This window comes from Ranitomeya variabilis, chromosome 1 (assembly GCF_051348905.1).
Source record: "Ranitomeya variabilis isolate aRanVar5 chromosome 1, aRanVar5.hap1, whole genome shotgun sequence".
Taxonomy (NCBI): Eukaryota; Metazoa; Chordata; class Amphibia; order Anura; family Dendrobatidae; genus Ranitomeya; species Ranitomeya variabilis.
The window spans coordinates 227,090,129-227,111,723 of NC_135232.1; the positions used below are offsets into that span (position 1 = coordinate 227,090,129).

General features: G+C 44.4%; 1 protein-coding gene across 3 annotated transcripts in view; it reads right to left on the minus strand.

Annotated features, from left to right (window-relative positions):
- The window catches only part of MPHOSPH9 (M-phase phosphoprotein 9), a 135,724-nt gene that overhangs the window by 107,007 nt on the left and 7,122 nt on the right, over positions 1–21,595 (minus strand). For all 3 annotated transcript variants that reach the window (XR_013223417.1, XM_077293195.1, XM_077293194.1), the window contains one exon: positions 5,653–5,746. Coding sequence is in view for 2 of the 3 variants with exons in the window: in XM_077293194.1 (XP_077149309.1) it covers positions 5,653–5,746 (94 nt within the window). In the remaining variant the exon portion in view is untranslated. The remainder of the gene's footprint in view (positions 1–5,652; positions 5,747–21,595) is intronic.

Here is a 21,595-nt window from a genome sequence, read left to right on the forward strand (position 1 = left end):
TTCTCCAAACAGACGTCCGCTCTGAAAGGGAAGGGAAATCAGAGACTTTTTTGAGGAGGAATCCGCGCGCCACTCTCTAAGCCAAATAGCTCTCCTAATGGTGATGGCGTTTGAAGCCGCAGTTGCCGCACAGTCTGCTGCGTCTAATGACGCATACATCACATAATCTCCAGCTATGGCGATTTGTTTGGCGAGATCCGCCACTTCAGATGGAAGAGCCTGGTCCTGAAGGGATTTTGCAAGAGCCTCTGCCCAGAAAACCATTGCTTTGGCGACCCATGCCGCAGCGAAGGAAGGAGATAGGGAGGAACCTGAGGCTTCATACACCGAGCGAGCCAGAGAATCTAACTGGCAATCTGTGGGATTTTTAATTGAAGCCCCGTCAGGTACAGATAAAAGCGTTTTGGTAGCCAAACGAGATAGAGGAGGATGTACCAGAGGTGGTTCCATCCAATCTTTGACGAGATCAGCGGAAAAGGGATACTTCGATTCCAGGGCCTTTTTACCAGTAAAGCGTTTATCCGGTCGCTCCCTGTGTCGCCGGACTATCTCTAGGAAATCTGGATGAGAGGCGAACACCTTATGGGATCGCTTGGTTCTCGTAAAGGAAACCGCGTGATCCAGAGCTGAATTAGGGTCATCATCAACCTTTAGCGCATGATTGACAGCCTCAATGAGGGAATCAAGAGTTGATGCTGTGATTTTAATTACATCCAAACACAGTTGGTTCCGACCTTCCTATAAATGCAGGCTTTACCATGTTATTAGCCATAGGTAAGTGTTCACACTAGGCAGTCAGGTCAGGGACCCATCCGATCTGAGATTACCTTGACGTTTGGTGGATGGGCTCACATTTCTGGGATTTAGGAGAGATTTCCTCGTGGACAACACCAACGCATGCCATTCCTCTGCAGTGTACGCCATATTGTGTAATGGGAAACAATCACCCCAGTTTTGCTTTCTACTTCTTTAGCTACAGTGGGGAAAAAAAGTATTTAGTCAGCCACCAATTGTGCAAGTTCTCCCACTTAAAAAGATGAGAGAGGCCTGTAATTGACATCATAGGTAAACTATAGAGTCAAAATGAGAAAACAAATCCAGAAAATCACATTGTCTGATTTGGCAAGATTTATTTTGCCAGTTATGGTGGAAAATAAGTACTGTATATACTCGAGTATAAGCTGACCCGAGTATAAGCCGACCCCCCTAATTTTGCAACAAAAAACTGGGAAAACCTATTGACTCGAGTATAAGCCTAGGGTGGAAAATGCAGCAGCCACCGGTAAATGTCAAAAATAAAAAAAGGTACCAATAAAAGTAAAATTAATTGAGACATCAGTAGGTTAAGTGTTTTTGAATATCCATATTGAATCGGGAGCCCCATATAATGCTCCATGCAGTTCATTATGGCCCCATAAGATGCTCCATGCAGTTCTTTATGGCCCCATAGATGCCCCATGCAGTTTTTATGGCCCCATAGATGCCCCATATAATGCTCCATGCAGTTCTTTATGGCCCCATAGATGCCCCATATAATGCTCTATGCAGTTCATTATGGCCCCATAGATGCCCCATATAATGCTCCATGCAGTTCATTATAGCCCCATAGATGCCCCATATAATGCTCCATGCAGTTCTTTATGGCCTTATAGATGCCCCATATAATGCTCCATGCAGTTCTTTATGGCCCCATATAATGCTCCATGCAGTTCATTATGGCCCCTTAGATGCCCCATATAATGCTCCATGCAGTTCTTTATGGCCTCATAGATGCCCCATATAATGCTCCATGGAGTTCATTATGGCCCCATAGATGCCCCATATAATGCTCCATGCAGTTCATTATGGCCCCATAGATGCTCCATATAACATTGTGCCACATGTAATGCTGCTGCACTAAAAAAAAAATGACATACTCTCCTCTCGTTGCTGCCCGCTGCTCCTCAGCGTCCCGTCTCTCCGCAGTGACTGTTCAGGCAGAGGGCGGCGCGCACACTAATACGTCATCGCGCCCTCTGACCTGAACAGTCACAGCAGAGGACAGGGAAGACGGAGCGTCGGTGGAACGCGGAAAGGTGAATATGAAATACTCACCTGCTCCCAGCGCTCCTTACGCGGTCCCTGCATGTCCCACGGTCTCCGGGCGCGGCAGCTTCTTCCTGTAGTGAGCGGTCACATGGTCCCGCTCATTACAGTAATGAATATGCGGCTCCACCCCTATGGGAGTGGAGTCCATATTCATTACTTTAATGAGCGGTACCAGTGACCTCTGAACAGGGGAAGAAGCTGATCTTGGAGGGAGATTATCAGTGGTCTTGTATGTCTTCCACTTTCTTATCACTGCTCCCACAATTGATTTAATCACACCAAGCTGCTTGCCTATTGCAGTTTCAGTCCTCCCAGCCTGGTGCAGGGCTACAATTTTGTTTCTCGTGTCCTTCGACAGCTCTTTGGTCTTCACCATAGTGAAGTTTGGAGTGTGACTGTTTGAGGTTGTGGACAGGTATCTTTTATACTGATAACAAGTTCAAACAGGTGCCTGCCATTACTATAGGTAATGAGTGGAGGACAGAGGAGCCTCTTAAAGAAGAAGATACAGGTCTGTGAGAGCCAGAAATCTTGCATGTCTTTAGGTGACCAAATACTTATTTTCCACCATGATTTACAAAATAAATCTTGCAAAATCAAACAACGTGATTTTCTGGATTTGTTTTCTCATTTTGACTTTCAACTACAGGCCTCTCTCATCTTTTTAAAGTGGGAGAACTTGCACAATTGGTGGCTGACAATTTTTTTTCCCCACTGTATAATGCTCCAAACATAAAAAAAACAAAATACCTCTCATCGCTGCTCTGCTCCTCACCGTCGCCATCTTCCGGCTCTCTGCACTGTGACTATTCAGGCAGAGGGCGCACATACATGACGTCATCACGCCCTCCGACCAGAACATTACTTTTTTTGCACTCATTCTCGTATGTGGGTTAATACTTTTATTTATTTGCCTTGTGTGTCTATCTAACAGGTTGCATATTATCTTTGTATAGGTTTTGGAGATTTGGAGACTAATTTAGTCGCTGAGGCTTTGTCATCCTTGTACTTAAAAAAAGCATTAGAAGGCACCTGTCTGATGTGATTAGTTCTGAAGCAGTCAATATTTCAGCGGTTTCTAGGCACTTTTCACAGGTACCAATGGGGACACTAAATGCATACAATTTATGGGCATAGAAAAAGTATATAAACCGTTCCGAGGTGGGGACTTGAGAAGAAAAATTTTGAACAGTTTTGGATATTCAAGGCAAACTGGGGTCCCACAAAGAATAGACATAAGACAAGATCTAATTTTGCAATATACGGTAATTAGCAGTTTACCATTGATCATTAATGTTTTTTATTAAGTTTATTTTATCTTCTCACTTTATTTGTTCGATACAATATAGTGTTAATTATTGACTCTTTATTAATCATAATTATGCACACAGGTGTCTATATCCTTCACAAATACACCATGACTAAGGTTCAATAGCCAGAACGCCTTGTTTTTTTTCTGTGGGTCCCCTGTATCCTTTAATAAACAGCAAAATGTACCAAAAAAATGTGCAACTTTATCTACAATTGTACCTATCATGACTGGAAAAATTTTGTTTACGTTTGCACTGCCTCCACGACCTGGCCTAAGGCGGCTCGGCGTGCTGAATTTCATCTTAAAAGGTGCATCTGAAATCAGTGAGCTGACTTTCTCCTTTCCTGTACCCTCCTTGCATTTCTCCAAAATATCCACCCACCCACACTGACCCTCTCCAAAATATCCCTTCAAACTGCCCCTTTCCATATCTCTCCCACACTGCCTCTCTGCATAACGTCTTTCAACCGCCCCCACCACTGCCCCTCGCTTTACTATGCCACTGCACTCCTCTGCCCCAGTCTCGGCGCTAGAATGTGCAAATATATTCACGTCAGCACCGCAGAGTCTCAGACCTGAACTCCATTGGAAACCTCTGGAATGTAATCAAGAGGATGATGGATAGTCACAAGCCATCAAACAAAGAAGAACCGCTTAAATTTTTGCGACAGAAGTAGTGTGTAAGGCTACGTTCACATTTGCGTTGTGCGCCGCAGCGTCGGGCGCTGCAGCGTCGCTGCATGCGTCATGCGCCCCTATATTTAACATGGGGGCGCATGGACATGCGTTGTGTTGCGTTTTGTGACGCATGCGTCTTTTTGGGCGCACGCGTCAGGGCACAGAGGACGCAGCAAGTTGCATTTTTTTTGCGTCCAAAATCATGCAAAAAAAGGACGCATGCGTCACAAAACAATGCGTTGTGCGTTGCGTCCTCAATACGTCGCCGACGCAACACACAACAACGCAAATGTGAACGTAGCCAAACACTGGTGGAAAGAATGCCAAGACACATGAAAGGTGTGATTAAAAATCATGGTTAGTCCACAAAATATTGATCTTTTAACTCTTCCTGAGTTAAAACATTAGCAAGCAATGCATTTTTTTGTTATTTTGACCATTTCTCATTTTCAGAAAATAAATACAAAATGTATTGCTTGGAAATTCGGAGACATGTTGTCAGTAGTTTAAAGAATAAAAGAACAATTTACATTTTACCCAAAAATATACCTATAAAGAGAAAAATCAGACAAACTGAAAATTTTGCAGTGGTCTCTTAATTTTTGCCAGAACTGTGTATGTCTTTGTATGTATATATATATATATATATATATATATATATATATATATATATAGAGAGAGAGAGAGAGAGAGAGAGAGAGAGAGAGAGAGAGAGAGAGAGAGAGAGAGAGAGAGAGAGAGAGAGAGAGAGAGAGAGAGAGAGAGAGAGAGAGAGAGAGAGAGAGAGATAGAAAAAGAACACAGCAGCACATGTGCATGAATCTAGGCCATGTGAAAACACAAACAAATATTCAATATGAATTATACTTCTCAAACATATTTTTTCAAAAAAATTTTGTTCATAAAACTTACAGTAATAGATGAAATGAAGATTCTTAGTGCATAAATTGGCCAATTCATATGTGCCCATCAACCACGGCAAGGTGATCTCCCTCTGATGGGTCCTACACTACCGTACATGCCACCCTTGGGCCACCAGCTTACAACTATGGACAAAACATGTCACTCTCGGGCTAAGCCTACAATTTCTGGGCAGGTAGAGCTGATTACTGCCACCTGCAAGGTCAAAGAGTTACGGCTTGTTCACTATCATTGTTAGGAAAGGCTAGGTGATGCAAATTTCCCAGCTTTATAAAAACCCACCTCCTCTAACCTTGTGGATCAGGGGACTGTGAGATCCAAGAGAGTAACGGACAACCCCTTTAATGATTAATTCGTTTTATGCTAATAAATGCTCATTGTCTAAGTCACTAGTGTTAACGTGCAGCGATAGTGGCATTGTGGACATACCTACTTATTACAAGTTTGAGCGTCTGCAAATTACGTACTTCTGCCTGGTTAAAAATACCCCTCAAAATTGCAAAGAGGAGTACTTTACCCTGCTGTAAAATATCTAGTGCAAGGTCTGTTGGTAAGTCAGGGCACGACACTGTAGGTACCACAGGAGGACAATACATACAAAGGTTGTTGGACATTGCCCATTTTTGACAACTGATGACATGAGAAAAGTTTACCTATCCGCTTGATGTTCAGTGCAAACTTCTGATGGCTCTGCAAGTTCTTGTGGTGATTGTACAATTTCCGAAGTCTCCATGTTCATATTATACACTGTGGAGGAAGAAAAATAAAGTTTCCATATTGTTGGAATCCTCAGCTTTGTATACAACTGGAGCTGTTTTGAATCAATCTAATTTTTAGCCACATCAGAAAAAGAGAAAGCTGAATGGAAAAAAGGCATAAAAGAAATCTAAAATACAGCATATTCTCATTAATTCTCCGTGGAGAATGAGACAATTACAATCCATATAGTGCCCTCAGACGCACACCAGGAAAACCAAATCTTAGCAAATTTCTGAGTCACCAATTATTAGAATATATTGTGGACTGAGATTTTTTTTTATTGGTTATTGTGCTCCTTGTATGTGAAAGCCATCACTCATTAGCAATGTTTTTTAATGTCTGTGTTTTATATGCCATAAATGTGTGTGTTATGACCAGGGCTACCACTAGGAATTTCGGGGCCCCATAGTGGCAAAATGTTCGGGGCCCCCTTGAGACTCCACCCAGGTTCCACCCCACATCTGCACCAACGTCCTCCACATCTGCACCACGTCCTCACCAATCACACATTAACAGTTCCCATCACCAGATCACACATATAGCCAGCAGCTTTTGTTTTGGCCAAAAGATTTTTTTAAACCACCACCACAACAAGGTAGACTGTTTTGGCCCGGGCCCTACTCTACTCTATTAAACATTAGTTAAAATATACAATACAATTTATGTATATTTTTATTTATTTTTCAATTTTTAAAATGACCAATAATATCACATACAAGGAACAAATACCATGGCACCATGATCAGACACCATATTACCACCACACAGTGACCTATAATACCACATACAAGGTACAAATACCACCACACCATGACCAGACCACATTTTACCACCACATAGTGACCAAATAACACCAAATAACAGCACATACAAGGAACAAATACCGCCACACCATGACCGGACAACATATTACCACCACATAGTGAGTGAATACTACAATACTGATCATTAATAAAAAAAACACAATACTAATATCACCATAAGTGCCATTATACACAGGAAATCTGTACTTAGTATGCAGTGCCTGTGTACAGGTAATACAGTGATTAAAGGTGACATTATACACAGGAGGTCTGTATTTAGTGTCAGTGTAAAGGTAATACAGTGATCACCGGTGACATTGTACACACGACCTCTGTATATAGGTATACAGTGTATAGTGTCAGTGTACAGGTAACACACTGACTCACCAGTGATGTCTCTAGATGAAGTCCTTCATCTTCACTTTTCATCTTCATCCAGCACAGAAAGCCATCACTTCTCCCAGCCAGGGCTCGTCTCTGCAGAAAATAACACAGATATCTAGAGCACCGCTTGCAGAACACATTACTTAATTTTTTTCCCAACTTCTACACTACACCAGATGAAGAAAAAAAAAGAGGCAACATAGTGTCGCTCTACACAGTAACAGGACTGCCCCCCCATTTAAAACAGTATCCTCAAAAAATAAAATAAATACATCACTGCAGTAATAATATCCCTTAATTAGCCCCTATGATAATATTTTCCCCATCCTGCGCCCCCATGTGTCTCATTCCTGGCTCCAGCCATATGTTCTCCCATCCTGGCCCCATATGTTCTCCCTTCCTGCTCTTATGAGTATCCATTCTGCCCCATGTGATGTCTCATCCTGCCCCATCTGTCCCATGATCCTGCCCCATCTGTCCCATGATCCTGCTCCATCTGTCTCTATCGTATCCATTCTGCACTATATGTCTACATCCTGCTCCATGTCTCCATCCTGCCCGTTTCTCAATCCTGCCCCGTGTCTCCATTCCTGATGTGTCTCCATTCCTGCACCCTGTGTGTCCATTCCTGCCCCCTGTGTGTCCATTCCTGCCCCGTGTCTCCATTCCTGCCCCCTGTGTTATGATCTGGTGACCTTGGAGCCGCATGGAACTTTCTCTGGAGTCGGTGGAACCTGTACTGACCGCAAATCCTGAACTAACACCGCAACTAGAAGTAGCCGTGGGGTGTGCCTAACAAACCCTAGACACCTCGACACAGCCGGAGGACTAAATACCCCTATAGATGGAAATAGGAATGCTACCTTGCCTCAGAGCAGACCCCCAAAGGATAGGCAGCCCCCCACGAATAATGACTGTGAGTAGGAGAAGAATAGACACACGCAGGTAGAAAACAGGATTTAGCAAAAGAGGCCACTCTAGCTAAATAGGAAAGGATAGGACAGATTACTAGGCGGTCAGTATTAAAACCCTTCCAAAAATATCCACAGCAGATAACACAAAAAGTTCCACAATCTAACTAAAGACATGGAATGTATATCTGCCACTCCAGAGAATCCAACAAGACTGAGAAAATACTGACACAATCTAAGCTGGACAAGAAAACACAAAGAATAGCACTGAATTGTGAAGCACATAGCATGTGTGCCACAGGGAAAAAAAAACAGACACTTATCTTTGCTGATTTGGCAGAAAGGCAGGAAAAACCAAGCAGAGGTCCAACACCTCCCAACAACAATTGACAACTGGCAAGGACAAATGAATCCTGCACGCCTAAATACCCCAGTCAGAACTGCAATCAGCAGATACACCTGACCAGGACTGCAACTCAGGGGCAACTGCATTACCACCTACAACCACCGGAGGGAGCCCAAAAGCAGAATTCACAACACCCCTGTGTCTCCATTCCTGCCCCCAGTGTCTCCATTCCTGCCCAGTGTCTCCATTCCTGCCCCAGTGTCTCCATTCCTTCCCCGGTGTCTCCATTCCTTCCCCGGTGTCTCCATTCCTGCCCTAGTGTCTCCATTCCTGCCCTAGTGTCTCCATTCCTGCCCCAGTGTCTCCATTCCTGCCCCAGTGTCTCCATTCCTGCCCCAGTGTCTCCATTCCCGCCCCCTGTGTCTCCCATCCTGCCCGGGGCCGCTTTCAATAAATAATTTAAAAAAAACAAACACAAAAAACACCTTTCTCCTTACCTGGCTGCGCTCCTGCGGCGAAATTCCTTCTTCGTAGTTCCTGCGCGCACTCGCAGACGAATGAAAATGACGTCATACGCCGGTGACGTGCACGCTGACATCAGCTGCCAGCCTCCAATTGGCTGGCAGCTTTTAACTATTGTTGTGCGATCTGGGACGCAGGTTCAGAAACTGCATCGGCAGAAGAGACGGTGCCCGATGTGAGCCCCCTCTGTTCATCGGGCCCCATACGCCAGTCAGGGCAGTAATGCCCTGACAGCGGCCCTGGTTATGACAGTGTAGCAGCTCACTCAGGTAAAATAGCTAACACACTAAAAATTGCAACTAACCCAGCCGGTTCCTGTACAGGCTAGACATCTTGACCCTGCATACCCTGCGTGAGCTATGATAATGCTAACCACAGACTAGACAATGGCAACTCGGACCTATGCTGTCTGAAAGGCCATCTAGCACTTCACATTCCTCCTAAAGAACCAGATTACAAAGCAGAATGCAAATTACCTACCGAAAGGAAAGTGTCCTGAAATAGAAAGAGATCTCAGATGGAGTTAAACTAAGAAATACAAAATAAGAGAATATGCCTCCCACATTTAAAAAGAAACAAAAGATAGGTGCAGGGTAAAGAACATAAACAGCAAAGCAATAAACCCTAGATGGTCTTTCACTGAATACAGCAATATGGCTGGGCATCCAAATGAGACTATCACCAGCAGGAAATACCAGGAGGGGGAAAGTATATAAGGCCGCACCTGAAAGGTGATAGGGCAGACAAATGAGTAAATGAAAACACATGCTACCCTAAAAAGAGAGAAGCAAGGATAACAGAAATAAAACATCCGGAGAAAAGGTGTATCTGCTCTGTCATGGCGGACAGAGAAGCTGACTACAAAGCATAGGCTAAAGGATCTATTCATCCATTTATAAGTGAGTTTATAAAAAAAAAAATTATTTGCCATTTTAGAAACTCCTAAACAAGTGTATGGAGAGATGCCCACCACGTATCCATTTCTGGGTGTATCAGGGCTTTGAGTCTAAGTCGAAGCTAGTTTTGGCTGGAGACAGTAGAAATGTAGTCACTATGAGCTTTAAAAAGAAAATGATAATGATCAGCAGTTATTAATATTGCCTAAATATTTTATTAGGAATTATAGACATGTTTATATTGCTAATTGTGAAGAGCTGGCCACGGACTAAAGACTATAGGACCAATGCACATAGAGCGAAGTCCATGGCTGTACGGGTTGCAGCCTTTTTCCAGGACGGAGCAATGGTTACGTTGATCTTATTGCTGTACTTTATTAGGCATTTGTTTCCATTTAGTGACTTGCTGGTTGGATCTTATGTATACATAAGGCCAGACAGGAGATTGCTAAAGGTAAATGTAAAGCAATCATTCTATTAATCTCATCAGTATCTCAGGGTCTCAAGATATTATGCTCCCAGCAACTAGGCCTATTGTGGAGTCTGGATGGGGATAGTAGACCCAAGGGAGCCGTCACCACAGGGGTTCTCATATACATTCCAGGTGATGGGTTTATGGAACATTCTTTGAGCTTAAACAATATGTGTAAAGGTACCTTCACACTAAGCGACGCTGCAGCGATACAGACAACGATGCCGATCGCTGCAGCGTCGCTGTTTAGTCGTTGTGTGGTCGCTGGAGAGCTGTCACACAGACGGCTCTCCAGCGACCAACGATGCCGAAGTCCCCTGGTAACCAGGGTAAACATCGGGTTACTAAGCGCAGGGCCGCGCTTAGTAACCCGATGTTTACCCTGGTTACCATTGTAAAAGTAAAAAAAAAAACACATACTCACATTCCGGTGCCCGGCGTCCGCTTCCCTGCACTCCTGCATCCTGTGTCAGCGCCGAACACCTCCGGCATCTCCCACAGAGCAGAGCAGTGACGTCACCGCTCTGCTTCACGGCCGGCACTTACACAGGATGCAGGAGGAGTGCAGGGAAGCGGACGCCGGGCACCGGAATGTGACTATGTGTTTTTTTTTTTAACTTTTACAATGGTAACCAGGGTAAACATCGGGTTACTAAGCGCGGCCCTGCGCTTAGTAACCCGATGTTTACCCTGGTTACCAGTGAAGACATCGCTGGATCGGTGTCACACACACCGATTCAGCGATGTCAGCGGGAGATCCAGCGACGAAATAAAGTTCTGGACTTTCAGCAACGACCAGCGATCTCACAGCGGGATCGTGATCGCTGCTGCGTGTCAAACACAACGATATCGCTATCCAGGACGCTGCATCGTCACGGATCGCTATCGTTATCGTTGTAAAGTCGCTTAGTGTGAAGGTACCTTAACCCCTTTCTGACATCTGACGTACTATCCCGTCGAGGTGGGGTGGGCCCGTATGACCACCGACGGGCTAGTACGTCATAGGCGATCGGCCGCGCTCACGGGGGGAGCGCGGCCGATCGCGGCCGGGTGTCAGCTGCATATCGCAGCTGACATCCGGCACTATGTGCCAGGAGCGGTCACGGACCGCCCCCGGCACATTAACCCCCGGCACACCGCGATCAAACATGATCGCGGTGTACCGGCGGTATAGGGAAGCATCGCGCAGGGAGGGGGCTCCCTGCGGGCTTCCCTGAGATCCCCGGAGCAACGCGATGTGATCGCGTTGCTCCGAGGGTCTCCTACCTCCCTCCTCGCCGCAGGTCCCGGATCCAAGATGGCCGCGGCATCCGGGTCCTGCAGGGAGGGAGGTGGCTTACCGAGTGCCTGCTCAGAGCAGGCGCTTGGTAAGCCTGCAGCCCTGCACAGCAGATCGCCGATCTGACAGAGTGCTGTGCACACTGTCAGATCACCGATCTGTAATGTCCCCCCCTGGGACAAAGTAAAAAAGTAAAAAAAAAATTTTTCCACATGTGTAAAAAAATAAATAAATAAATAAATTCCTAAATAAAGAAAAAAAATAAATAAATTATTCCCATAAATACATTTCTTTATCTAAATAAAAAAAAACAAACAATAAAAGTACACATATTTAGTATCGACGCGTCCGTAACAACCCAACCTATAAAACTGCCCCACTAGTTAACCCCTTCAGTAAACACCGTGAGGAAAAAAAAAAAAAAACGAGGCAAAAAACGACGCTTTATTATCATACCGCCGAACAAAAAGTGGAATAACACGCGATCAAAAAGACAGATATAAATAACCATGGTACCGCTAAAAACGTCATCTTGTCCCGCAAAAAACGAGCCGCCATACAGCATCATCAGCAAAAAAATTAAAAAGTTATAGTCCTGAGAATAAAGCGATACCAAAATAATTATTTTTTCTATAAAATAGCTTTTATCGTATAAAAGCGCCAAAACATAAAAAAAATGATATAAATGAGGTATCGCTGTAATCGTACTGACCCGAAGAATAAAACTGCTTTATCAATTTTACCAAACGCGGAACGGTATAAACGCCTCCCCCAAAAGAAATTCATAAATAGCTGGTTTTTGGTCATTCTGCCTCACAAAAATCGGAATAAAAAGCGATCAAAAAATGTAATGTGCCCGAAAATGTTACCAATAAAAACGTCAACTCGTCCCGCAAAAAACAAGACCTCACATGACTCTGTGGACTCAAATATGGAAAAATTATAGCTCTCAAAATGTGGTAACGCAAAAAATATTTTTTGCAATAAAAAGCGTCTTTCAGTGTGTGACGGCTGCCAATCATAAAAATCCGCTAAATAACCCGCTATAAAAGTAAATCAAACCCCCCTTCATCACCCCCTTAGTTAGGGAAAAATAAAAAAAATAAAAAAAAATGTATTTATTTCCATTTTCCCATTAGGGTTAGGGCTAGGGTTAGGGTTAGGGCTAGGGTTATTGCTAGGGTTAGGGTTAGGGCTAGGGTTATTGCTAGGGTAAGGGTTAGGGCTAGGGTTATTGCTAGGGCTAGGGTTATTGCTAGGGTTAGGGCTAGGGTTAAAGCTACAGTTAGGGTTGGGGCTAAAGTTAGGGTTTGGATTACATTTACGGTTGGGAATAGGGTTGGGATTAGGGTTAGGGGTGTGTCAGGGTTAGGGGTGTGGTTAGGGTTACCATTGGGATTAGGGTAAGGGGTGTGTTTGGATTAGGGTTTCAGTTATAATTGGGGGGTTTCCACTGCTTAGGCACATCACGGGCTCTCCAAACGGGACATGGCATCCGATCTCAATTCCAGACAATTCTGCATTGAAAAAGTAAAACAGTGCTCCTTCCCTTCAGAGCTCTCCCGTGTACCCAAACAGGGGTTTACCCCAACATATGGGGTATCGGCGTACTCAGGACAAATTGGACAACAACTTTTGGGGTCCAATTTATCCTGTTACCCTTGTGAAAATACAAAACTGGGGGCTAAAAAATCATTTTTGTGAAAAAAAATAAATAATTTTTATTTTCACGGCTCTGCGTTATAAACTGTAGTGAAACACTTGGGGGTTCAAAGTTCTCACAACACATCTAGATAAGTTCCTTGGGAGGTCTAGTTTCCAATTTGGGGTCACTTGTGGGGGGTTTCTACTGTTTGGGTACATCAGGGGCTCTGCAAATGCAACGTGACGCCTGCAGACCAATCCATTTAAGTCTGCATTCCAAATGGCGCTCCTTCCCTTCCGAGCTCTGTCATGCGCCCAAACAGTGGTCCCCCCCCCACATATGGGGTATCAGCGTACTCAGGACAAATTGGACAACAACTTTTGGGGTCCAATTTATTATGTTACCCTTGTAAAAATACAAAGCTGGGGGCTAAAAAATCATTTCTGTAAAAAAAAAGAGGAATTTTTATTTTCACGGCTCTGCGTTATAAACTGTAGTGAAACACTTGGGGGTTCAAAGCTCTCAAAACACATCTAGATAAGTTCCTTAGGGGGTCTACTTTCCAAAAATGATGTCACTTGTGGGGGGTTTTAATGTTTAGGCACATCAGGGGCTCTCCAAACGCAACATGGCGTCCCATCTTAATTCCAGTCAATTTTGCATTGAAAAGTAAAATAGCGCTCCTTCCCTTCCGAGCTCTGCTATGCGCCCAAACAGTGGTTTACCCCCACATATGGGGTATCGTCGTACTCAGGACAAATTGCACAACAACTTTTGTGGTCTAATTTCTTTTCTTACCCTTGGGAAAATAAAAAAATGGGGGCGAAAGATAATTTTTGTGAAAAAATATGATTTTTTATTTTTACGGCTCTGCATTATAAACTTCTGTGAAGCACTTGTTGGGTCAAAGTGCTCAACACACATCTAGATAAGTTCCATAAGGGGTCTACTTTCCAAAATGGTGTCACTTGTGGGGGGTTTCAATGTTTAGGCACATCAGGGGCTCTCCAAACGCAACATGGCGTCCCATGTCAATTCCAGTCAATTTTGCATTGAAAAGTCAAATGGCGCTCCTTTCCTTCCGAGCTCTGCCATGCGCCCAAACAGTGGTTTACCCCCACATATGGGGTATCAGCGTACTCAGGACAAATTGTACAACAACATTTGGGGTCCATTTTCTCCTGTTACCCTTGGTAAAATAAAACAAATTGGAGCTGAAATAAATTTTGTGTGTAAAAAAGTTAAATGTTCATTTTTATTTAAACATTCCAAAAATTCCTGTGAAACACTTGAAGGGTTAATAAATTTCTTGAATGTGGTTTTGAGCACCTTGAGGGGTGCAGTTTTTAGAATGGTGTCACACTTGGGTATTTTCTGTCATATAGACCCCTCAAAATGACTTCAAATGAGATGTGGTCCCTAAAAAAAAATGGTGTTGTAAAAATGAGAAATTTCTGGTCAACATTTAACCCTTATAACTCCCTAACAAAAAAAAAATTTGGTTCCAAAATTGTGCTGATGTAAAGTAGACATGTGGGAAATGTTACTTATTAAGTATTTTGCGTGACAAATGTCTGTGATTTAAGGGCATAAAAATTCAAAGTTGGAAAATCGCCAAATATCCGTTTTTTTCACAAATAAACGCAAGTTATATCGAAGAAATTTTACCACTATCATGAAGTACAATATGTCACGAGAAAACAATGTCAGAATCGCCAAGATCCGTTGAAGCGTTCCAGAGTTATAACCTCATAAAGGGACAGTGGTCAGAATTGTAAAAATTGGCCTGGTCATTAACGTGCAAACCACCCTTGGGGGTGAAGGGGTTAAGGGGGAGGTAGGAAAAGATGCCACATGTCTAGTCAGGCAGTAGTTGGAGTCACATTGAGGGGCGAGGATCTAGGCTGAGGTCCTGGAGCAATGGATGGATGGCCTATCGAGTTTTGGAGATTGGTTAGCGGCTGAACTGCATCCCCCTGCTACACTTGAGGGATCGGTCATCAGGATTTCACAAACTTTCTTAACGATTGTTTCTCCTGGATACATGGGCGTAGGTTGTGTTATTTGTCGTCTGGAGGAGCCTGGACTATGACTACAGACCATATTGGTGGGATATACGAAATCTGTGGGCCAACCAAAAGTTGTGAGGCAGTGAGTATCGCCTGATACGGGGGCAGTGGGACTATCGGCCCCGGGAGGAGATCTTGTAGTAAGGAATAAAAAAATAGCATCATTAACCTGCCTAGATGATTATAACAACCCACAACTTCAATTCCTCACATTAATAATAATTAAATAAATTAATAAATACCTTTTATGATCTACTATTATGAGGCCCTATTTATAATTAAGAAAAACAGTGATTTATTATAGTAAATTTGCTATTATTACTTAGTGGCCATTTCTACAGAAATTAGAAAAATATAGGAGTCGGAGCCATGACTTACCAACTCCACAGCCCTGGGTGGTGTGCAACGGGCTCGACCTGAATCTATTATCTCCTTTATATACTACTAGATGGTGGCCCGATTCTAACGCATCGGGTATTCTAGAATATGTATGCGTAGTGTATAGCACAGCTCACGAAGTATATTGCACAGCCCACGCAGTACATTGCGCAGCCCACGCAGTACATTGCGCAGCCCACGCAGTACATTGCGCAGCCAACGCAGTACATTGCGCAGCCAACGCAGTACATTGCGCAGCCAACGCAGTACATTGCGCAGCCAACGCAGTACATTGCGCAGCCCACGTTGTATATTGGGCAGCCCACGTTGTATATTGCGCAGCCCACGTTGTATATTGCGCAGCCCACTTAGTATATTGCGCAGCCCACTTAGTATATTGCGCAGCCCACTTAGTATATTGCGCAGCCCGTTGTATATTGCGCAGCCCACGTTGTATATTGCCCAGCCCACGTAGTATATTGCGCAGCCCATGTAGTATATTGTGCAGCCCACGTAGTATATTGCCCAGCCCATGTAGTATATTGCCCAGCCCACATTGTATTTTGCGCAGCCCACGTATATAGCAATGTGGGCATGATATCCCTGTTAAAAAAAAAAAAAAAGAATTAAAATAAAAAATAGTTATATACTCACCTTCCGTTGGCGCCTGGATCCATGAAGCGGTTACCGACGCTTGGGATCCACCGAAGCTCCGCCGAGCTGCTCGCGCCGGCCATCTTCCATTCCCAGGATGCATAGCGAAATTACCCAGAACACTTAGCGGTCTCGCGAGACCGCTAAGTCTTCTGGGTAATTTCGCAATGCAGCGCCGGGAACGGAAGATGGCGGCCGGTGCGAGCGGCTCGGCGGACTACGGAGTGTGAGTATAGCAGGTTTTTTGTTTTTTTTATTATTTTTAACATTACATTTTTTTTACTATTGATGCCGCATAGGCAGCGTCAATAGTAAAAAATTGGGGACACACAGGGTTAATAGCGGCGGTTACGGAGTGAGTTACCCGCGGCATAACACGGTCCGTTACCACCGGCATTAACCCTGTGTGAGCGGCGACCGGAGGGGAGTATGCGAGCGCCGGGCAGTGACTGCGGGGAGTAAAGAGCGGCCATTTTGTTCCGGACTGTGCGCGTTGCTGATTGGTTGTGGCAATGGTCGTGGGCGTTTTGCCACAACCAATCAGCGACTTGGATTCCATGACAGACAGAGGCCACGACCAATGAATATCCGTGACAGACAGACAGAAAGAAAGACAGAAGGACAGACAGACGGAAGTGACCCTTAGACAATTATATATATAGATTAACGTCCCAGACTTTTATTGTAAAAAAAAAAACAAACAAACAAAAAAACGGTTTCTTAACCCCTTAACGACCGCCGATACGCCTTTTAACGGCGGCAGTTAAGGGTACTTAAACCACTTAAGGGTACTTAAAGGCCAGTTAAGGGTACTTAAACTTAAAAAGTGAATAACGCCCCCCAGAGTCGGATTTTCTCTGGGGTCTCGGTTGCCGGGGTAGCCGAGACCCCAGAGAACATGATTCGGGGATTTTTTACCGACCCACTGAGTTGCCGTTTACCGGCGATGGCCAAAAAAAAAAAAAACAACACGCAATTTCCCATTTAATTTCTCTGTCCTCCGATGTGATCGCACATCAGAGGACAGAGAAATGAGGTCCACGATAGCCCACCAATACTCACCTGTCTCCCCCGGTGCTCCTCGTGGCTCCCGATGGGCGCCGCCATCTTTTTCCGGCAAAAAAAATGGCGGGCGCATGTGTAGTATGCCCGCCGGCCGGCACCCGGAGGATCTTTCGGGTCTCGGCAGCCGGGGGTAGCCGAGACCCCAAAGAACATGATCGGGGTCGGTTTTTACCGACCCCTGTTTTGCGAACGCCGGTAATTAACTGTTTACCGGCGGTCGCAAAAAAAAAAAAAAAAAGCAATCTGTCATTCTCTGTCCTCTGATGTGATCGCACATCAGAGGACAGAGAAATAGGGGGATTCGGGGACCCTATCATACTTACCGTTGTCCCTGGGTCCTTCTGCGTCCCCTCCTGTCCGCCGGCTTCTTCATCGGCCGGCAGGAGAGAGGAGTTGGGGCAAAAATTAGGGTTAAGGTTAGGGTTGGGGCTAAATTTAGGGCTAGGGTTAGGCTTCTTTCACACTTGCGGCGGTACGGGGCCGTCGCAATGCGTCGGCCCGATGTACCGACGCACGTTGTGAAAATTGTGCACAACGTGGGCAGCGGATGCAGTTTTTCAACGCATCTGCTGCCCAGTCTATGTTCTGGGGAGGAGGGGGCAGAGTTATGGCCACGTATGTGCGGAAATGGTGGACGCGATGTACAAAAAAAAGGTTACATTGAACGTTTTTTTGTGACGACGGTCCACCAAAACACAACGAATCCAGTGCACGACGGACGCGACGTGTGGCCATCCGTCAGCAATACAAGTCTATGGGCAAAAAAGGCATCCTGGGGGCACATTTGCAGGATCCGTTTTTTTGTCCAAAACGACGGATTGCGACAGATGCCACACGACGCAAGTGTGAAAGTAGCCTTAGGGCTAGGGTAAGGGTTGGGGCTAAAGTTAGGGTTAGGGTTAAATTTAGGGTTAGGGTTGGGGCTAAAGTTAGGGCAAGGGTTGGGGCTAAAGTTAGGGCTAGGGTTGCGGCTAAAGTTAGGGTTAGAGTTGGGATTAGGGTTAGGGTTTGGATTAGGGTTGGTATTAGGGTTAGGGTTGGCATTAGGGTTAGGGGTGTATTGGGATTAGGGTTAGGTTTGAGGTTAGGGTTGAGATTAGGATTAGGGGTGTGTTGGATTTAGGGTTTTGATTAGGGTTATGGTTAGGGTTGAGATTAGGGTTGTTTTGGGGTTAGGGTTGTGATTATCGTTAGGGTTGTGATTAGGATTATGGATCGGGTTGGGATTAGGGTTAGGGGTGTGTTGGGGTTAGGGTTGGATTTATAATTGGGGGGTTTCCACTGTTTAGGTACATCAGGGGGTCTCCAAACACGACAGCCAATTTTGCGCTCAAAAAGTCAAATGGTGCTCCCTCCCTTCTGAGCTCTGCCGTGCGCCCAAACAGTGGTTTACCCCCACATATGGGGCATCAGCGTACTCGGGATAAATTGGACAACAACTTTTGCGGTACAATTTCTCCTGTTACCCTTGTGAAAATAAAAACTTGGGAGATAAAAAATCTTTTTTGTGGGAAAAAAATATATTTTTTATTTTCACGACTCTGCATTATAAACTTCTGTGAAGCACTTGGGCATTCAAAGTTCTCACCACACATCTAGATAAGTTCCATGGGGGGTCTAGTTTCCAAAATGGGGTCACTTGTGGGGGGTTTCTACTGTTTAGGTACATCAGGGGCTCTGCAAACGCAACATAACACCCGCAGACCATTCTATCAAAGTCTGCATTCCAAAACGGCGCTCCTTCCCTTCCGAGCTCTGCCGTGCGCCCAAACAGTGGTTTACCCCCACTTATGGGGTACCAGCATACTCAGGACAAATTGGACAACAACTTTTGGGGTCCAATTTCTCTTCTTACCCTTGTGAAAATAAAAACTTGGGGGCTAGAAAATCTTTTTTGTGGAAAAAAAAAAAAAAATTATTTTCACGACTCTGCATTAAACTTCTGTGAAGCACTTGGGCATTCAAAGTTCTCACCACACATCTAGATAAGTTCCATGGGGGTCTAGTTTCCAAAATGGGGTCACTTGTGGGGGGTTTCTACTGGTTAGGCACATCAGGGGCTCTCCAAACGCGACACAGCATCCGATCTCAATTCCAGCCAATTCTACATTGAAAAAAGTAAAACGACACTCCTTCTCTTCCAAGCTCTGCGGTGCGCCCAAACAGTGGTTTACCCCCACATATGGGGTATCGACGTACTCAGGAGATATTTGACAACAACTTTTGTGGTCTAATTTCTCCTGTTACCCTTGTGAAAATAAAAATTTGGGGGCAAAAAGATCATTTTTGTAGAAAAAATTAGATTTTTTATTTTCACGGCTCTACGTTATAAACTTCTGTGAAGCACTTGGGGGTTCAAAGTGCTCACCACACATCTAGATAAGTTCCTTAAGGGGTCTAGTTTCCAAAATGGTGTCACTTGTGGGGGGTTTCCACTGTTAAGGCACATCAGGGGCTCTCTAAACGTGACATGGCATCCAATCTCAATTCCAGCCAATTCTGCATTGAAAAAGTCAAACGGCGCTCCTTCACTTCCAAGCTCTGCGGTGCGCCCAAACAGTGGTTTACCCCCACATATCGGGTATCGGCGTATTCAGGAGAAATTGCACAACAAAATTTATGGTTAAATTTCTGTTTTTACACTTGTGAAAATAAAAAAAAATGGTTCTCAAGTAAAATGTTTGCAAAAAAAAGTTAAATGTTCATTTTTTCCTTCCACATTGTTTCAGTTCCTGTGAAGCACGTAAAGGGTTAATAAACTTCTTGAAGGTGGTTTTGAGCACCTTGAGGGGTGCAGTTTTTAGAATGGTGTCACACTTGGTTATTTTCTATCATATAGACCCCTCAAAATGACTTCAAATGTGATGTGGTCCCTAAAAAAAAATGGTGTTGTAAAAATGAGAAATTGCTGGTCAACTTTTAACCCTTATAACTCCCTAACAAAAAAAAAATTGTTTCCAAAATTGTGCTGATGTAAAGTAGACATGTGGGAAATGTTATTTATTAACTATTTTTCTTGACATATCTCTCTGATTTAAGGGCATAAAAATACAAAGTTTGAAAATTGCAAAATTTTAAAAATTTTCGCCATATTTCCATTTTTTTCATAATCGCAAGTAATATCGAAGAAATGTTACCACTAACATGAATTACATTATGTCACGAAAAAAAAATCTCAGAATCAGCAGGATCTGATAAAGCGTTCCAGAGTTATAACCTCATAAAGTGACAGTGGTCAGAATTGTAAAAATTGGCTCTGTCATTAAGTACCAAATTGGCTCTGTCACTAAGGGGTTAAAGGCAATCTATCAGTACCATCAACCTTCCCAAATCATCTAAATGGGTATGTAGGTAATAGAAAGTTGAATAAAATGATACCTTGATATCTGTGATCCAGAGTTTTATTCCAGAGAAACCAACGTTTTTCTTTATATGTAAATTAGCAGTTAAGATCTATGGGTTGGACAGGGATCTGCATGATAATCTGCCTCCAGAGATTATTTTAAAATAAAGTGTATTACCAGTTTGAGACATGTAGGTCAGTAGACAAGGCTCAGTCATTACATATCACACTGGTAGCTCCCCCTATCATTTAATATAAGCTCTGGAGGCCCATAGATCTTAAAGAGATTGTCCACTACTTTATCATTGATGAGTGTAGCGCAGGCGTCCCTGCATGCTGTTCCTCTCCCCCGGCAGGTACACTGATTCACTCACTACCGCGGCCCCTAGTCTTCATCCTTCCTCTATGGCTGCTGACCAGGGTACATGCACTGCGCACAGATCCCCGGGCACTGTGCTTAGGAAACAATCGTCCTCCCTACTTCTTAAAGGGGTCGCGCGTGCTGTCCTAAAGTGTCCCCAGCCAACGGCTTAGAGACACTTATTATTTAAGGCATCTCCACCTGCATGGAGGTTCCTGTGCAACCTTGTTAGTTTGTTCCCAACATGCTTGCTAATTCTCTGACCGTTAGTTCCTGCTAGTTCCCCTAGTGTCTGTTCGTCCCTAACCTCCGTGCCAGTACCTACCTTGTCAGTCTGCATATCAGCCGGAACAGCCTGCACCTGCCGTGCCAGTCTGCATATCAGCCGGACCCAACTGTACCTGCCGTATCAGTCTGTACATCAGTCGGACCCACCTGCACATGGCAGTTGTCATCTATATACCATCAGTACCCATCTGCATCTGTTGTTGCTGTGTTCCTACAGTGCTTCCTACAGTGCTTGTATGTATCTGTACTCTTCTACCGAGCTGTTACAGCTACCTGTGCTTTGCAGTCATCTGCCACGCTTCTGAGGTCCGTCCTGGAGTAGCACCTGGTGCCCAGAGGGAGCCGAGCCTAACCCCACCATCAGGGGCTCTAGTGAAGAGTCAGGAGCTCACCTAGTCATGCCCCCCTAGGCTCTCCTCGT